Below are 15,509 nucleotides of genomic sequence, written 5' to 3'. Positions count from 1 at the left end.
ATTAGCTTAGTGTTATTTCTTCATAGAATCATAGAATAGCAGAGTTGGAAGGGGCCTATAAGGCCATCGAGTCCAACCCCCTGCTCAATGCAGGAATCCACCCTAAAGCATCCCTGACAAATGGTGGTCCAGCTGCCTCTTGAAGGCCTCTAGTGTGGGAGAGCCCACAACCTCCCTAGGTAACTGGTTCCATTGTCGTACTGCTCTAACAGTCAGAAAGTTTTTCCTGATGTCCAGCCGGAATCTGGCTTCCTGTAACTTGAGCCTGTTATTCTGTGTCCTGCACTCTGGGAGGATTGAGAAGTGATCTTGGCCTTTTAATAAAAGAATAAAAGATCAGGACTTTTATTCATATGCAAACGTGTCGTTGAGTTGTAACTCATCGATTGACTTAAGATTTCTTTAATCAGGGGCAGCCTTACTTAGAATGTGTGCAAGTAGGTGGTGATTCCAGCCAGGCTGCTTTTCAGTCGTTATTACCTCCTCCGGGTTTAGATGGCTGGTTCTCCCCTCTTTCCCAAAGATCTACTTTGTCTTCTGATCTCTGGATCTATTTCCTCAGACAGGACCGTTCATGCCTTGTACAGATACAGTTGTGAGAACATCCAACAGATGCGGAATATGCAGTAGCCACAAATGTTCTCCCAGGCATTTAGTCATGTTATTCTTTAACATAGCACATTCAGTGTTTTCAAACATTATAGGGTTGCCAATATGTATACACTTGAGATGTCAGGATTGTTGTTTTACATTGGGCTACTTTGCATTTAGGTGCAGTCCAAGTTCATGTCCTATCATCTAAGCTTGTGGGGAAGAAGACTGGAGCAGGCAGGGACCATCAGAGCCTGCTTCAGTTGCCCCCCCCCCCACCCAGGGCTAACTGCCATCTTCTAAGCATCATCTAAGCTTGTGGGGAAGAAGACTGGAGCAGGCAGGGACCATCAGAGCCTGCTTCAGTTGGACCCCCCGCCCCCACAGGGCTAACATCTTCACCTTGTGGGGAAGAAGGAGCTGTTGGTTTGCCCCTCCATTGGGAGATGAGAGGACGGAGCAGGGCCTTCCCACCAGCCTAAGCAGTCTCCTTAATTTCTTTTTATTTTCTCCCTCTTCCCTCCCCATCCCCTTTTCCTTGTGTGTCGTGTGTCTTTTTTTTAGAATGTAAGCCTGAGGTAGGGACTGTCTTCTTTATTGACACATTGTAAGCCGCTCCGAGAGCCTTTGGCTGAGGTGCGGGTTAAAAATACTCTAAATAAAAAAAATAAGCTGCTCTTATTTTATTTATTTATTTAAGGATTTTTATGCCGCCATTCAGCCAAAAAAGGCTCTCACGGCGGCTTACAAAAGTATTTCTTGACAGTCCCTGCCCACAGGCTTACAATCTAAAAGACAGGACACAAAAGGAAAGGGGATTGGGAGGGAGGAGGAGGAGGAGGGGGAAAAGGAAAGCAAATTCAGGCACTACAATCTTAGTTGGAAAGTTCAGCAGTTACAGGTGACAGCAGGACGGAGGGGGCTCTGAGCTGGAGCTGGACCCAGGCACGGTGGAGAGGTGCCTGGCTGCTGCTTCCTCCCTCACTGGTGGCCTCTCCAGAGACAGTTGGTAGCAGGAGGGAGGGGGCTCTCAGCTGGAGCTGGACCCAGGCACGGCGGAGAGGGGCCTGGCTGCTGCTTCCTCCCTCACTGGTGGCCTCTTCTATTGTACATGCTGTTACCAAGCATCCTCATTAACCCACATGTATGCTTGAATGTGCACCTTTAGATGTGCAACGTCAACATTAGGAAGGATCTTTTTAACTGTTCAGCACTGAGTGTCCCAAAGCCACAGTTCAACGTGTCTTCTGAACGGGCCCAGGGCCTGTTCAGACAGCCTGCTAAGCTATGGTTAGGTCACTAACTCTTTTGCAGTAAATGGTTAGTGTGTTTAAACCGTGGTTATGTAGCCACCATGGTTAGGAATGGATCCCACAACACACTAAGCCATCTGGTTAGCTCAAAGTGCTTAACCACCGTGGCTTCGTGTCGTCTGAACAGGGTCACAGTTGCTTAACCAAGGAACCATGACGTACATTCAAAAAGTCTGAGTAAGGTAACAGGCGTTTTATCGGGTCCACATTTATTTATACAGGCATTTCTTCTAACTATTAAGGCAGACGCATTCATGGTGTGAGGTACCGTAAGTGAGCTGGCCACAGCACAGAGAAGTCAAGGCAGGAAGGGCCTCGGTGGGCAAGGGCATGAGAAGGACAAGCCCGCAAGCAAGCAAGCTGTCGGCCTTGCTGGAGCTACAGAAATGTGGCCGAAAGCAGGAGCGGGAGAAAGCAGCCTGGGCTCCCCGGGAAAGGGAGGGTGAGCACAGGGCTACGCGGGGGTGGGGTGGTGAGGGGCTGCCCCGCCGCGCTTGCTTTGCCTGTGCAGTGAGCCGGCGGAGGCGGCGGTTGCGGGGGCGAGGGGCGCTCTTCGGCGAGCCGAATCCAAGGCGGGGAACCGGCCGTCGGGGAGGCTGAAGCCGCGCCCCCGACCCCCGGTAATGCCGGCCGTCCCTGCTCCTTCGCGGCAGCCCCGCGGTCCTTCCTGGGGTCGGTAGGCGGAAGTGGCGGTTGCCCTAGAAACGGGGGCGCCAGGCCGCAGCGTCGCGGGGGCCCTCAGGCCGGAGGCGCCACGGAGTTTCCCCGCCGCCGCCGCCCCTCCTTGCAGGTGGCCATCTGAGGCAGGCAGGCAGGCAGGCAGGCAGGCAGCCCCACGGCCACCTACAACAGGAACCATGGGCGACACTGCAGGGTGGCGGTGCGGGTTGTTCCTGGGGTTCACTTTCCCATTGCTCCGTTTTCTAAAGCTCCCGCCCATTCGCGCTCAGCGCCGACGCCTCGTTCGCTGGAAGACTAATAGGGAAGCGTTTAACGCTGGGAAACTCGCACCTAAGCGATCAAAGTGCGCCACCACTGGGCGACCAATCCGTCAGTCGTCCTTACGTCGTCTTCCCGCATAGCCTTTGGCCAAGCTCTCTGTCAGTCATCCACGCCGAGCGAGGCGGTCGACAGTCGTTGGCTGAAGGCTGCGTCCGTTCTCCTGTAGGGCGGGACCAGACTTCTTTGTCTGCTGTTGTTATGGCAGAAGTCGGCTGTCGATTGGCTCCCGCGGAGCCGCTGATTGGCCTGCAGCCTTGCAGAAGAATCCTATTGGTGGGCGTGGCGCGCTGGGGCGGGAGCTGCGCCCGGAGTGATGGCGTCGGCGGCGTCGGGGCCGGGCCGGGCCGGGGCGGCGGCGGCGGGGATGAGGGCAGCGGCCCAGGCCCAGGCAGGGCGGCGGCGGCGGCGGCGGCAGCGGCCCGGCCCGGGCTCAGTGCCGGTGGCGGAGCCTGCAGTGGCGCGGCGCCCGGGCGGGCTGTAGGCGGCGCCATGGAGCGGCGGCCTCCGGCGGGCAAGGAGGCGCAGGCGGCGGGCTGGGCCGCCTTGCTCGGCCGGGAGCGGCAGGTACGCCTGGGCCGGGCCGGGCCGCGGAGCTCCCCCTGCCGAGGCCCCGCTGCCCCGGCCTCCCTCCCTCCAACGCCTGCCTGCCTCCCTCCCTCCCTCCCTCCCTCCCTGCAGGCTCGCGAGTACTGCCCCGGGGTGAAGAACCAGCCGTACGTGTGCGAGACGGGCCACTGCTGCGGGGAGACGGGCTGCTGCATCTACTACTACGAGCTCTGGTGTGAGTAGGCCGCGCGGGGGGCTCCGGGGCCGGCCTGACTTCCGCCTGCCTGCCTGCCCCGGCCGGGTCCGCCTGTCCCCGCCCGTCCCCCGCCCCCACTCCGCGCCTCCCGCGGGTGGGGGCGCTCCTTTCAGGCCCCCGCTCCTCCTCCTCCTCCCCCCTCCCCTCCCCTTTTCTCCGCAGGGTTCTGGCTTCTCTGGACGGTCCTGATCCTGTTCAGCTGCTGCTGCGCCTACAGGCACCGCCGGGCCAAACTGCGCCTGCAGCAGCAGCAGCGGCAGCGGGAGATCAACCTCATTGCCTACCACGGTGCCTGCAACTACCCTCCGTCCATGATGGATCTCAGTGAGTGGCTCCAGCGGCGCTCTGTGGGGTGACCGGCAGTGGAGGTGGGGGTGCAGGCGGCCTGGCAGGCCCATGCTAGTCCAAGGCTAGGCGCTGTGCTCGAGTGCAGGACGGTCTCCGCTGGAGGCACCTGGTGCCCTCCGGATGTTCCGGGCTACAGCTTGTATGAGCCCCAGCTGTCAGTCATGCCAGCTGAGACTGGCATGGGCTGTAGCATCCACAGACCTTCAAATACTTGAAAAGTTGTCACACAGAGGAGGGCCAGGATCTCTTCTCAATCCTCCCAGAGTGCAGGACACGGAATAATGGGCTCAAGTTAAAGGAAGCCAGATTCCAGCTGGACATCAGGAAAAACTTCCTGACTGTTAGAGCAGTATGACAATGGAATCGGTTACCTAGGGAGGTTGTGGGCTCTCCCACACTAGAGGCCTTCAAGAGGCAGCTGGACTACCATCTGTCAGGGAAGCTTTAAGGTGGATTCCTGCATTGAGCAGGGGGATGGCCTTGTAGGCCCCTTCCAACTCTGCTATTCTACGATTCTGTGACCTCCAGCCCCATGGCATGCAGGTGGCAGCTGGGCTCCCCAAGACAGCCCAGAGCCAAAAGAGCCAGGAAAGAGGAGGGATTTCAACGCCTCGTTTGCTCTTCCTCGCTCTGAGCCCTAAGGCCTCCTGCAGCCTCCACTACAGCAGATGTTGCCTGGCTGTTCTCCCCCCTCCCCTCCCCCCCGGGTGATCCCCTTGCCTCCTGCCCCTCTGACTGGCCTTCTCTTCCCGCTGCAGGGATGCTGGCTTCCTTCAAGCTGCCTGCCTACGAGGAGGTGGCACACCACCCGACCACCCCGCCTCCTCCCTACAGTGCCATCCTTGGCGCCTCTGCCAGCCGCCTGGGCTCCAGCACCTTGACGCTGACCGGCAGCTCCGAGAACTATACCAGCTGCTCGTGTGAGTCCAGTTGCCTGACGTCGCCCAGCAGCACCTCGCTCTCCGCGACCGAGGCCAGCACTCCCAGCGAGGGGGAGGCGGAAGCGGGCGAGGGGGCGGGGGGCGGCTGCAGCACCACCACCACCGGGGGCGGCTGGGAGCCCCGCCCTGCTCCCAAGCACGCACTTTTCTCCTCGAGCGTGGAGCTCTTTGACGGGGACCCCCGGCTGCTCTCTGACAGTGATGAAGGGCCCGACGTTGGGGATGAAGGCGAGCACTTCCGGCACCGCCGCCTCACGGGTGACTCTGGCATTGAGGTGGGGCACGTTCAGGAAGAGGAGGAGGCGGTGGCGGCAGCAGTGGCGGCTGGTGATGGTGAGAGCGAGGAAGAGGCGGCCCACTTGCTTGGCAAGGGGCTTCCCTGCTCCCCCCCCAGCCCCGAGCCCCGGAGCCTGTGGGGGTGCCAGGCTGAAGGGGACCCTGAAGAATTGGCCACCGCTGCCGCCTCGCCTACGTTGCCTGTCTGAAGGGGACCTGCCCTGCTTGGCTGATGTCCCCTTCCCTGCTTCATGGGGACTGCCCTTCATGCCACCTCCAAGACTCTGGCGCTGGTGTGGCCTTCGTGCCAGACAGTGGAGTGGGGGTGGGGGTGAGGGCTTCCGCCCCTGCAGTTCACTGTGGAGAACGACCGCCTTAGCACCGACACTGCCCTCTGCCAGATCTCACGCTCTGCCTCTCCTCCCCCTGCCTAGACCGTGTGTAGTGCCACCCCACCCACCCACCTGTCCCCGCCAGCTTTGTGACCAAAGGTCTGCTTGTCCCTCTTCCCTCGGGTGCTGGCTTGCGAGCCGGCTGTGGACTTGGGATCCCAGTGCCTCGTAGGCCTGGGAAGGGGAGGGGCTACCTGCTGGACCGTAACTGCTGTCACGGCTGTATGTCTGTGTGCCCCCTGCTGTGCTCCGTAACCTTCGGAACAAGGTGTGGCTCTTCCGTGAGCCGGGGTGGGTGGGGGCTGACTCCCTGCTCCCTCTCCCCTTAACATTTGCACTGGGGTTGGGGTTTGCTGGCTACGTGACCGAGATGGTTCTTGCTCCCTGATCCAACCGGGCTGGGAGTGGGGAGCTGGTCTTCCCCCCTTCAGGCTGCTAGAAGCAGCTAGTGCGGCCCGTCCCATCCTGGTGCCTGGTGGCCTACGGAGGGGAGGGGCTCTCCACACGCCGTTGGGGCAGCAGTATGGGCTTATTATTAAAGAGATGTGGAAATCCCTGGCTCAGGGCCTCTTGAATTGTGTCTTGGTGGGCAGGGGGCGTGTGGTAGCCTTTTTGGGCAGAGTGGAACATGTGCAGGGGCAGGCGCGCTGGTGTAATTTGGGCTCCTCTCTCCTCTGGGGTGAACTGAGTGTCAGTTGGGAGGAGGGACAGCATAATGGGGGCTTGGAGAAACCCGGTGTGGGGGCCACAAGCAAAGTGATGCACCCAAGATTCTCCACCTCCTGGAAAGGTGATTTTACAGGCATCCCGTACTTACAGGCACCAGTTCTACTTCAGTCCCTCTCCGTGGCATTTAATAAGAGTCGCTGTTTTGTGCAGTGATGCTCCCCCACTTTCTGCTCTCTTGAATGAGGTGGGAGTGGTCAGCACAATTGCCAGTGTCTTTTGTGGGTGGCAGCCTAGCCTAAACCTGTCCAGTTCATTAAGGGTTTTCTCCTGCTTTGGGGGCATTGTTGCAGCACTCTTCTAAGCCTTGACTTCTCCCCCTCCCGCTGTGAGCTGCAGTGCCCAGAACTCACTCCGGCCCTCAGATGAGGTCTTGCCCTTTTGAGCTGTTACAACACGCTGCTGCTGCTCCCATATGCCTGCCTCAGTGGTCCTCCACAATACTGGCCTCCCGCCATGAAAGCGCTGCTGCTTAGCCACAAACCTCAGTAACAGTAGCCTTGGTATGTACAAAAACCTAGACATCGTTCTCATAATCACCTTGAAAGGGAAGTTGGCAGTAGTATTTCAACATTGCAGATGGTGTCCGTGGAGTGAATGGCTTCCTAAAGACCATTCTAGTGTGCAAGTGCCCCGAGGTGGCGGTCTTCCTGCTTTGTAGCCCAGTGTTTTAGCCACTCCGCTATCCCAGTCCATTGTATTATGCACCTGCTTGTAGTGCTTCATCTGTGTGCCATTCTCTAAAGTCCTACTGCTGTGGCCCAGCGATTAAATCTCTCCTTTTGAACGTCCAGCTTTCCGCCCACAGTATTAACGACTCCCTCCTGATTTTGTATAGTTTGGTTTCAACTCTTTCAACTAAGGAATTGGTGGAGATTGTGACAGTGGCACTGGAGGGAGCCCAAGGACCCTGCAGCAAACCTCTTTCCATGCTAAGAGTTGATGCTTTGGGTGAAAAAGGTCTGATCTGAAGGCTTAAGTTGCCAAGACAAGTTTGTGCCCATTGCAACAGCAGTGAATGGTTGAGATGTGCATGGGTTAAGGATAAGCGTTTGCTGCTGGACCTGAGGGAGGCAAAAGAATCTTGAAATAATTAAAAACACAAACTCCCCACCCTGTGAAATGGCAGAAGAGAGAGCTTTAGCTGCATGATGGTACAAATAGCTAGTCTGTGTCACATGATACCAGTGGCTGCAAAAGGGTAGGCAGGTAGGTGAATTAGCTGTTTGATTACTGACCTTTTGGCAACAGGGTGAAGTGAGAATGCAGCGATCCAGCACAGTAAATGTGCCTTGCGCTCGCTTAGGGAGATTTGTCCACCTAAGCCAGCATTGCCCGCTCCAACTGGCAGCAGCTTTCCAGCGCCCCAGACAGGCAGCCAGTGAAAGGTCTTCACCCACCCACTTCTCCTGCCCGTGGAATCACCCAGTCACTTCCAGGACACACTGTTACTTCCCCTCCTGCCCTGACTCCTGTCAGCCAGCATTTCTGAGCCACTGAGAACACATTCCTTATGGGGTGGTTTTCTTTTTGGCTGGTGTGCTTTCTAAAGTTTTTTCTACTTCTACAAATCCTGGGGTCTACCTGAGCCTGTACATACACAGAGATAAGCCAACTGTGGACCCTTTAAGGGGTACATCTGGCAGGTTACAATAGCTTATGCTCTCTAAGACACTCTGCTCCAGAAGCTGTTATTGCATGAACTGGGTGTCCCTGTGTTGGTAGCAGCCGGAACACTCTGCATGTCTTACGCAGCAGAACCCAACGGACAGCAAATTCAGATTTGCACCAGCCCAACTATCCACACCATTCAGGCTCACTGATACTATGCAATAAAGATGCGACCCCCAACCCACCCGATCCTGAGGCAGCTTGACAGTGTTTTTTCCCATGGCTAAGCTTCCATACGGAAGAAAGTAAGCGAAGGTCCAGCTCCACACCTTTATTTCACTAAAAAATTAAAAAGGCGAATCCCAGAGTTCGTTGGAGGGGAAGGCAGAGCCAGGCCCACTTGCTAGGGCCCTGAATCCCGGTCGCTCCCACCTCGATTCCTGAGTGAAGCGCCCAGTGTGTCCACCAGAGCAGGCAGGGGCAGCCTGCCACTCCCAAAGCATCCTTGGCCTCAGATCCTGGCACACTTCCCCACCGCTAATATTCCTCGGCCATCATGAGCACGACAAGGGCTGACCAGCCTGTGAACGGGTAGCAGCCCTGGCCCCGGCCTGTGCTGTCATGGTACTGCTCCCAGATGTAACCGCTCTCTAGGTACTGGCGAAAGATGTTGCCAATGAGATTGGCCCGCAGTTCCTGGTACAAGGCGGTGGCCTGCTTGCGGTAGGGCCCCTCCAGCTGGCTGTAGTAGTGCAGGGCCCGCACGGCCAGGTAGTTGATGTTGATCCAAATGGGCCCCCTCCAGTAGGGTGGATCATGCTCTGTGTTGTGCTTGAGGTAGAAAGGGCTGGCACGGGAGAGGGAGCGCAAACCGAAGGGCGTCCACAGCTTCTTCTCGCTGCGCATGTCTGCCAGGAGGCTGCCCAGCCGCTGAGAGTCGGGGCGCAAGAGCTGCAGCAGCAGCGGGAAAAGGCTCACGTAGCCCAGGGCCCCCCCCACAAACTGCAACTTCGGCGGCTTGCGCACCACCCGTAGCAACCGGGGGGTGGGGAGGGGCTGGCCGGGGGGAGAGGGCCGAGGCCTCTCACGCTCCAGGGCCACGGCCTGGGTGTGGTTCCCATAGTCCGCAAAGGTGCCCAGGGCCTCGGCCCAGTGGTGCCGATCCAGCAGCTGGTTGTCAGCCAGCACCTCGGCCATGCGCTGGTACTCTCCCGCCGGCTCCCCCACCAGCGTGGCCACCTCGGCCATGACGACAGAGGCCATGGCCATCCAGCAGCGTAGGTCCAGGTGGCGCTCGTCTGGCGAGGGGTGGGAGGCCCGGGGGTAGTCGTCCAACCCCGAGGTCAGCGTCTTGGGATTGAGGAACATCTGGGTGTCCTGGTCCCGGCCGCGCCAGCGGAACGTGTAGGGCTGCGGCCCAGCCTGTGTGCGGTTGTACCAATCGTACCAGCTCTGTAAGCGAGGGTAGAGGCGCCGCAGGTAGCCCACCTCCAGCGCGCCCTGGGCCAGCAGCTGCCGCAGTGCCAAAAACAGGGTCGGAGGGTTGCCCGCGCTGCTGTGCTGCACAACGAACTCAGCCGGGACCTTGGTGCGGGCCTCTTCGCCCAGGATCTGCTCCCGTGGGATCCACCCCTCGGCATTCATGAGATCGAACCAATGAGCCAGGGCTTCGCGGCTCAGGGCCGGATCCCAGCGGCCCAGCAACAGCTGATGGAAGCCCTCGTCCCACAGGAAGCCCCGGGGGAAGAAGGAGCGCGAGGGCACCGCCGTGAAGAGCGGGCCCTCGGGGTAGAGCTGGGGCTGCTCAGTGTGCGGAGACTGCACCAGCGAACGGCCGTGGAAGTAGCCCATCCCACCCAGCAGGTTGCTGAGGGCGGCCCGGGCAAAGTGCTGCTCCTGTGGAGAGTGGCCCTTGCCGGCGAGCCCAAAGGTCTCCTCAAAGCGCTGCTCAAAGGCAGCTGCGTGCTTGCCCAGCTCTCGCGTCAGGGCCTCTCCCGCGAGCTGCTCAGGACGCCCCGCAGCACTGCCCGACTCAAAGACCACCTCCAAGCGGCAGGGCAGCGCCACAGTCACCTGGTGAACCAGGAGCTGGGTGCGCGGCTCGCTCTCCCCCGGTGCCCCTCGGAAGGTGTCCACGCCAAAGTAGCGGCGCTTGGGGGCCCCCGGTGGGGCAAAGGAAAAGCGGGGGCTCAGGCTGGCTTTCACCACATCGCTCAGGCGGTGCAGGCCTTCGGCCTTTGCCTGCAGGAAGTTATAACTGAGGGGTGGAGAGAGAGAGAGAGAGAGAATGTCAAGCGCTGCAGGAGGCCCAGCCAGCCAAGAGAAAGGTGCTTGCTTCTGCCTAGCAATACCTGGCATATAGAGGCGTCGTACCAGCCTCAGTAGTGGGCTGCTGGAAGGTGATGGTGAAATGTCCCAGCTCCTCCGTTGTGCCGGTCAGAGACACCATCCGGGTCTTGTCCTCCACCCGAGGCTGCAGAGCTCCTTGTCCATCAGTGGCCACATAGAAGAGCAGGGAGATGAAGGGGGCCTGGGCCCCAGTCCTCTGGACGCAGGAGGGAGAGAAAAGGCCGTCGGCCCTCCCGGCAAAACAAAGTCAGGACACTCCCCTCTCTTGCCTCTTGCCAGTCTGCCTGTCTATGGGGCAGAAATCTAAGCGGCAGACTGAGGCACCACCAGAGCCTGGGGGTCTGAAGGATAGGGCAACTCTCCTTATGCCCCATATGGGGCTGTGAAATGTTGTACGGGGAACTAAGAAAGGAGCATCCCTTAAGCTCACTGGCACGGCGACGCTGTCCCCGCTCCGGCTGACTTGCAACAGGACCCAGGGCTACGGTCCGAAGGCCACCTTACAGAAGCCAGTAGCTGGATAGCCCCGGGGATCCTCCCAGCCCTCAAGCTCCATGGCAGGTAAGGACAGAAGGAGGGATAGGAGGAAAACACAGAACAGAGGCTGGCCTCTGAAGGAGCAGGGCCCCTCTGCTGAAAGGGAGAGCAGCTGGCCTTTCGTCTGCCAAAGCGAACCGGGTCCCTTTCTCGCACCACTCACCTCAGGCCGAGCAGTGACCCGCCAGCTCCAGTCTCCCCCATGCTGGCCCCCAGGGCGCTTCACAAACTCTGTCTGGAGGCTGAGGCCCACGTCCTTGATCTCCTGCACCCCAAAATGGACGCCGTCATGAAGCAGCCAGCCGTAGCGGGGGAGGCCATCGCTTTGCTCACAGGTGTGGCGCAGCTGAACGTCCCCCTCCAGCTGGTGCATCCACATCAGGCCTGTGGAAGGAGGCGGAGCAGAAAGGGGCTGGGTGAGGGGGGGGCACTGGTCCATGCACAGCACCACCCATGATGCTGCCTTGCGCAGCCCAGGGTGCAAAGCCGAGGTTGAACAGGGGCAGCTAGGGAGGAGCAAGAGGGGCAGAGGGCCACAGCGGAAAAGATCCCCCCATTCCTGCCTCTTGTTTCTTGGCCAGGCTGAAGCAAGACCCAGAGTCCCGACGGCAGCGGCTCTCGGCCGCGTGGGGGGCCAGTCCGCTCCCTGCCCTGGACATGGCAACGGGAGGGAGGTCGGGGTCTCACCACGTGGGAAGAGAGCCCCGCTCAGGCTCCCTGCAGCTCTCCCGGGGAGGCGGCCCTTCCCCAGGCCCCGCTCCTGACAGCCCGCCCCCCCCCCCGGACTACAGAGGAGCCCAAAGGCAGCGTGGCCAGAGCCTGGCTCCGGACCAGGATCCGCCCCTCGCGGACCTCCTGTGGGGCTTCCTAAGCCCTCGGCTGCACGGCTGCGGCGGCTCCAAGGGCAGCACGCGGGCGGCCCCGCTCTGCCCGCCGCAGGCACCCCGGGCTCTGGGCGCCGCCCCGCTCACCTGCCACCGGCGACCGGGGGCTGCGGGTCTTCATGCCGAAGTAGACTTGCGGCCGGTAGGAGCCCCAGAAGAGGCGGGGCGCGACGGCGGGGCTGCTGCTGTTGGGCTCCAGGCTGCGCGGCGCCGGGTGCAGCGTGAGCACGCGGGCCGCCAGCCGCCACCGGCCGTAGAGGCTGTAGGCGAAGGCCGCGCAGCCCAGCGCGCCCGAGGCCAGGGCCAGCAGCGCGCACACCTGGCCCAGCCCCGGCCGCGCCCGCCGGCCCCCGCCAACGCCGCCCGGCCGCTCCTTGCGCCCCGCCGCCCGGGCGCCCTTCTCCTGCGGCCGGAGGGGCCCCTCGGGAGCCTTCCGCCTGCGCTCGCGGCCCATGGCTGCCTCTCTCTCCGCACCTGCAGGACGCACGAGAAGCCACGGGTCAGGCCGCGGCCGCTGCCGCTGCCGCAAGAACGGGCTCGCGGGCTCCCGGCAGCAGCCCAGCCCAACCCTTGGCTAGGGCGGGAGGCCGAGCCGCGGACGCCCCTCTGCCGCCGCGGCCATGCCAGGCCGACGGGGAGGCCCCGTACCCAGGGAAGCGGGCGAGGGCGGCCCGGCGAGAGTCGCCGCGGTTGGGGGTCGCCGCGGCAACCGCGCCCGCGCCCGCCTCCCCGCTCACCCTGCCCTGACGTGTCCCTCCAGCCTGCGGGGCTCCACGCGTCTCGCAAGCCCCGCCCCCGTGCGGACCACATCTCCCAGCATGCCCCGAGCGCCTCGCGCAGAAGCCACCACCTCCCCGCGATGCATGCTGGAAAGTGTAGTCCCTGACCTCTCTGCCCCCCCCCTCCCAACGTGCTGCGGAGGAAGCGCGCAGTCCCATCCGCAGTCGCGCAGGGGAAGGCCTGGTGTGGGAAGACCCTCTCCCCTCGGGGGTCTTCGGAGACCAACCCAAAGCGCCTGTCGCGGACTGAAGCCTTGTCGGGGGCGGCGCAGCAGAACGTGGCCGCGGGTGGGAGGGCTCTGGTGGAGGGGGGCAGCCAGCCCCTTCTCAGTATTTTAACACCTAATTTAACTTAAACTCTGCTGTTTTAATTTCATATTTTAACATATATCAATTTTTGCTGTGTGGTTTTATCCTGTTCGTGCATTTTATATTGTATCTTGTATTTGTTTTTTAAAATTGTTGGTTGTTTTATTATGCTCTTCATGGCTTTAATTTTTGTGAACCGCCCAGAGAGCTTTGGCTATTGGACGGTATAGAAATGAAATGAAATAAATAAATTGGGAGGGGGAGAGGCAATGAGTGGGTACCACAGAGCTCAGTCCTAGGCCCAGTGCTCTTCAACATTGTCATTAATGACTTGGATGAGGTGCAGGGAACGCTTATCAAATTTGCAGATGACACCAAATTGGGTGGGATAGCTAATACCCTGGAAGGCAGAAACAAACTTCAAAGTGATCTTGATAGGCTGGAGTGCTGGGCTGAAAACAACAGGATGAAATTTAATAGGGATAAATGCCAAGTTCTACATCTAGGAAATAGAAACCAAATGCACAGTTACAAGGTGGGGGATACTTGGCTCAGCAATACTACAAGCGAGAAGGATCTTGGAATTGTTGTAGATCACAAGCTGAATAGGAGCCAACTGTGCGATATGGCTGCAAGAAAGGCAAATGCTATTTTTGGGCTGCATTAATAGAAGTATAGCTTCCAAATTGTGCAAAGTACTGGTTCCTTTCTATTCAGCACTGGTTAGGGCTCATCTAGAGTATTGCATCCAGTTCTGGGCTCCACAATTCAAGAAGGATGCAGACAAGCTGGAGCGTGTTCAGAGGAGGGCAACCAGGATGATCAGGGGTCTGGAAACAAAGCCCTATGAAGAGAGTCTGAAAGAACTGGGCATGTTTAGCCTGGAGAAGAGAAGACTGAGGGGAGCATGAGAACACTCTTCAAATACTTGAAAGGTTGTCACACAGAGGACACAGAATAATGGGCTCAAGTTACAGGAAGCCAGATTCCAGCTGGACATTAAAAAAAACCCTTCCTGTTAGAGCAGTACAACAATGGAACCAATTGCCTAGGGAGGTCCTGGGCTCTCCCTCAGAGGCCTTCAAGAGGCGGCTGTCAGGGATGTTTAAAGGTGGAGCAGGGGGTTGGACTTGATGGCCTTAGAGGCCCCTTCCAACTCTACTATTCAGTGACTCCACCAGGTTCCCACCACAGAGCACACATGGGCCGCATTGGGGTGTTTTTTGCTGTCTTGCAAAGATCCCAGGCTCAATTCCCAGCGTGGAACTCCAGAGTTGCTGCTGCCCATCAGTAGCGGCTGGGCTGGGGCAGTTTCTGGTGGTCTTCTTTCTCCCAAGGCCCTCATCGTCTGCATGGTGGAGGCATTTTGGCCACTCAATGGGCACTCATTGAACAAGAGGCCTGGTTAGGAAGATCGGGGCAGCAGAGCCTCCATGGGGAGCAAAGTGTTCTCGCGGTGGGTGTGGCTGGGACCCCCCCCCCCAGGGGCAGCTGGCCTCCTCTGGCACAGCGCAGGGCCCACGCAAAGGCCTCCGATTGGGACTTCCATGTGCAGCGACATGGCTGCCCTGGCAGCATCATCCCAGCTCTCCTCATCCTTTTGGGGCTTTGAAGGGTTGAAACGAGCACTTTCACTTGGGCCCAGACGCAGCCAGGGCAGCTCTCCCAAGGGGGCCAAGAGGGGTTCCCCGCTTCAGTCAGCTTGGGTGGCGGGTCCAGCCCGTCCCTCCCCGTGTCCCTAGGTCTCCCTGGTCAAGGGCACTTTTTCAGAGGGGGAGGGGAGCTCTATGAAGCCAAAGCTCTTGCCTGGGGAACACTGGAAGCCGCCTCCCTTTGAGCTTCTCTTCTGTCCTCTGCTGGCTGCTGTGAGGGACGGTTGCTGGTGCTTCTTCTCTGGCCCTCTTGTAGCCTGACAAGTATCCTCCCATGACCAGGCCTAGAGGCAGAGTTCCTGGTGCCTTCTTGGATGGCAAAGCAACCCACCCACCCATTGCGTAATTCAGGAAGCGCAAAGCCCATCCGCGCATCGAGCGGCATTTGCCACCACGACTCTGTGCAATGACTTCCCAGGAAGAGACAAGACCCGCCTGTGTCCTTCTGGTAGAACGTTTTATTTTTATTTCCCCCCCAGCCGTCATCCATCTCTCCCCACCTTTGCCTTCAAGGACATCACATCATTGCGCTGGAGTCTCTTCCCGCAAGCTTCTGCTCCCCATGCGCCACCCCCACCCCTCTGCCGCCTCGCTGAAGCCTGTTAGAACTGTCCAGAGAGACGATCCCCCAATACCCTGAGATGCTCCCTGTCTCCCGCGAAAGGAGCAGATACAGGCCTCTGCCTAGCAAGGCACCCCAGCTGCCGCTTCCTCCAGGAGCTGCCCTGCCCACGTCCTGCCACAGCCAGCTCTCAGCAAGGTGGGCTTCGAGCCCGTTGCTCGCAAGGGGGCATGGCAGGAGGGTGGGAGGGGCAGTCCTGGATACAGGGGAGCCTCTTCTATTCAAGCTGCCCCCACCCCATGGACTGGGAAGGGACCTGCATCAGCACTTCGATTTAAGCACTGATGTAAGCACCGTAGGTTCTGCTTAATACACCTCAGGGCTGAGAGCAGGGAGGGAGAGAGGGGGGAGGGAGGGCAGGGGGAGATGCAGGAA

The 15,509-nt window shown here is 59.6% G+C and overlaps 3 protein-coding genes across 3 annotated transcripts in view; 1 reads left to right on the top strand and 2 right to left on the bottom strand.

Moving 5' to 3' along the window:
- LOC134404881 (retinol dehydrogenase 13-like) overlaps window positions 1-6,796 on the bottom strand; it is a 143,493-nt gene extending 136,697 nt beyond the window's left edge. Inside the window, exon 1 of the mRNA XM_063135854.1 lies at window positions 6,790-6,796. The gene's annotated coding sequence lies outside the window, so the exon portion shown is untranslated. The remainder of the gene's footprint in view (window positions 1-6,789) is intronic.
- Window positions 3,324-6,223, top strand: WBP1 (WW domain binding protein 1). The gene is made up of 4 exons (XM_063135850.1): window positions 3,324-3,470; window positions 3,585-3,687; window positions 3,871-4,032; window positions 4,815-6,223. Exons 1-4 carry the CDS (start codon window positions 3,396-3,398, stop codon window positions 5,480-5,482), a joined length of 1,008 nt encoding a protein of 335 aa, XP_062991920.1. The 5' UTR covers window positions 3,324-3,395; the 3' UTR covers window positions 5,483-6,223.
- A 1,529-nt stretch (window positions 6,797-8,325) lies between the features above and the next one.
- On the bottom strand, window positions 8,326-12,226 carry MOGS (mannosyl-oligosaccharide glucosidase). Its single transcript, XM_063136051.1, has 4 exons — window positions 11,860-12,226; window positions 11,052-11,272; window positions 10,354-10,547; window positions 8,326-10,259 (listed from the first exon to the last, which is right to left on the bottom strand). The coding sequence occupies exons 1-4, from the start codon at window positions 12,224-12,226 to the stop codon at window positions 8,540-8,542; spliced, it is 2,502 nt and encodes an 833-aa protein (XP_062992121.1). The 3' UTR covers window positions 8,326-8,539.
- Window positions 12,227-15,509: the final 3,283 nt, after the last annotated feature.

This window comes from Elgaria multicarinata, chromosome 10, assembly GCF_023053635.1.
Source record: "Elgaria multicarinata webbii isolate HBS135686 ecotype San Diego chromosome 10, rElgMul1.1.pri, whole genome shotgun sequence".
Taxonomy (NCBI): Eukaryota; Metazoa; Chordata; class Lepidosauria; order Squamata; family Anguidae; genus Elgaria; species Elgaria multicarinata.
This window is presented reverse-complemented; position numbering and strand designations above follow the sequence as displayed.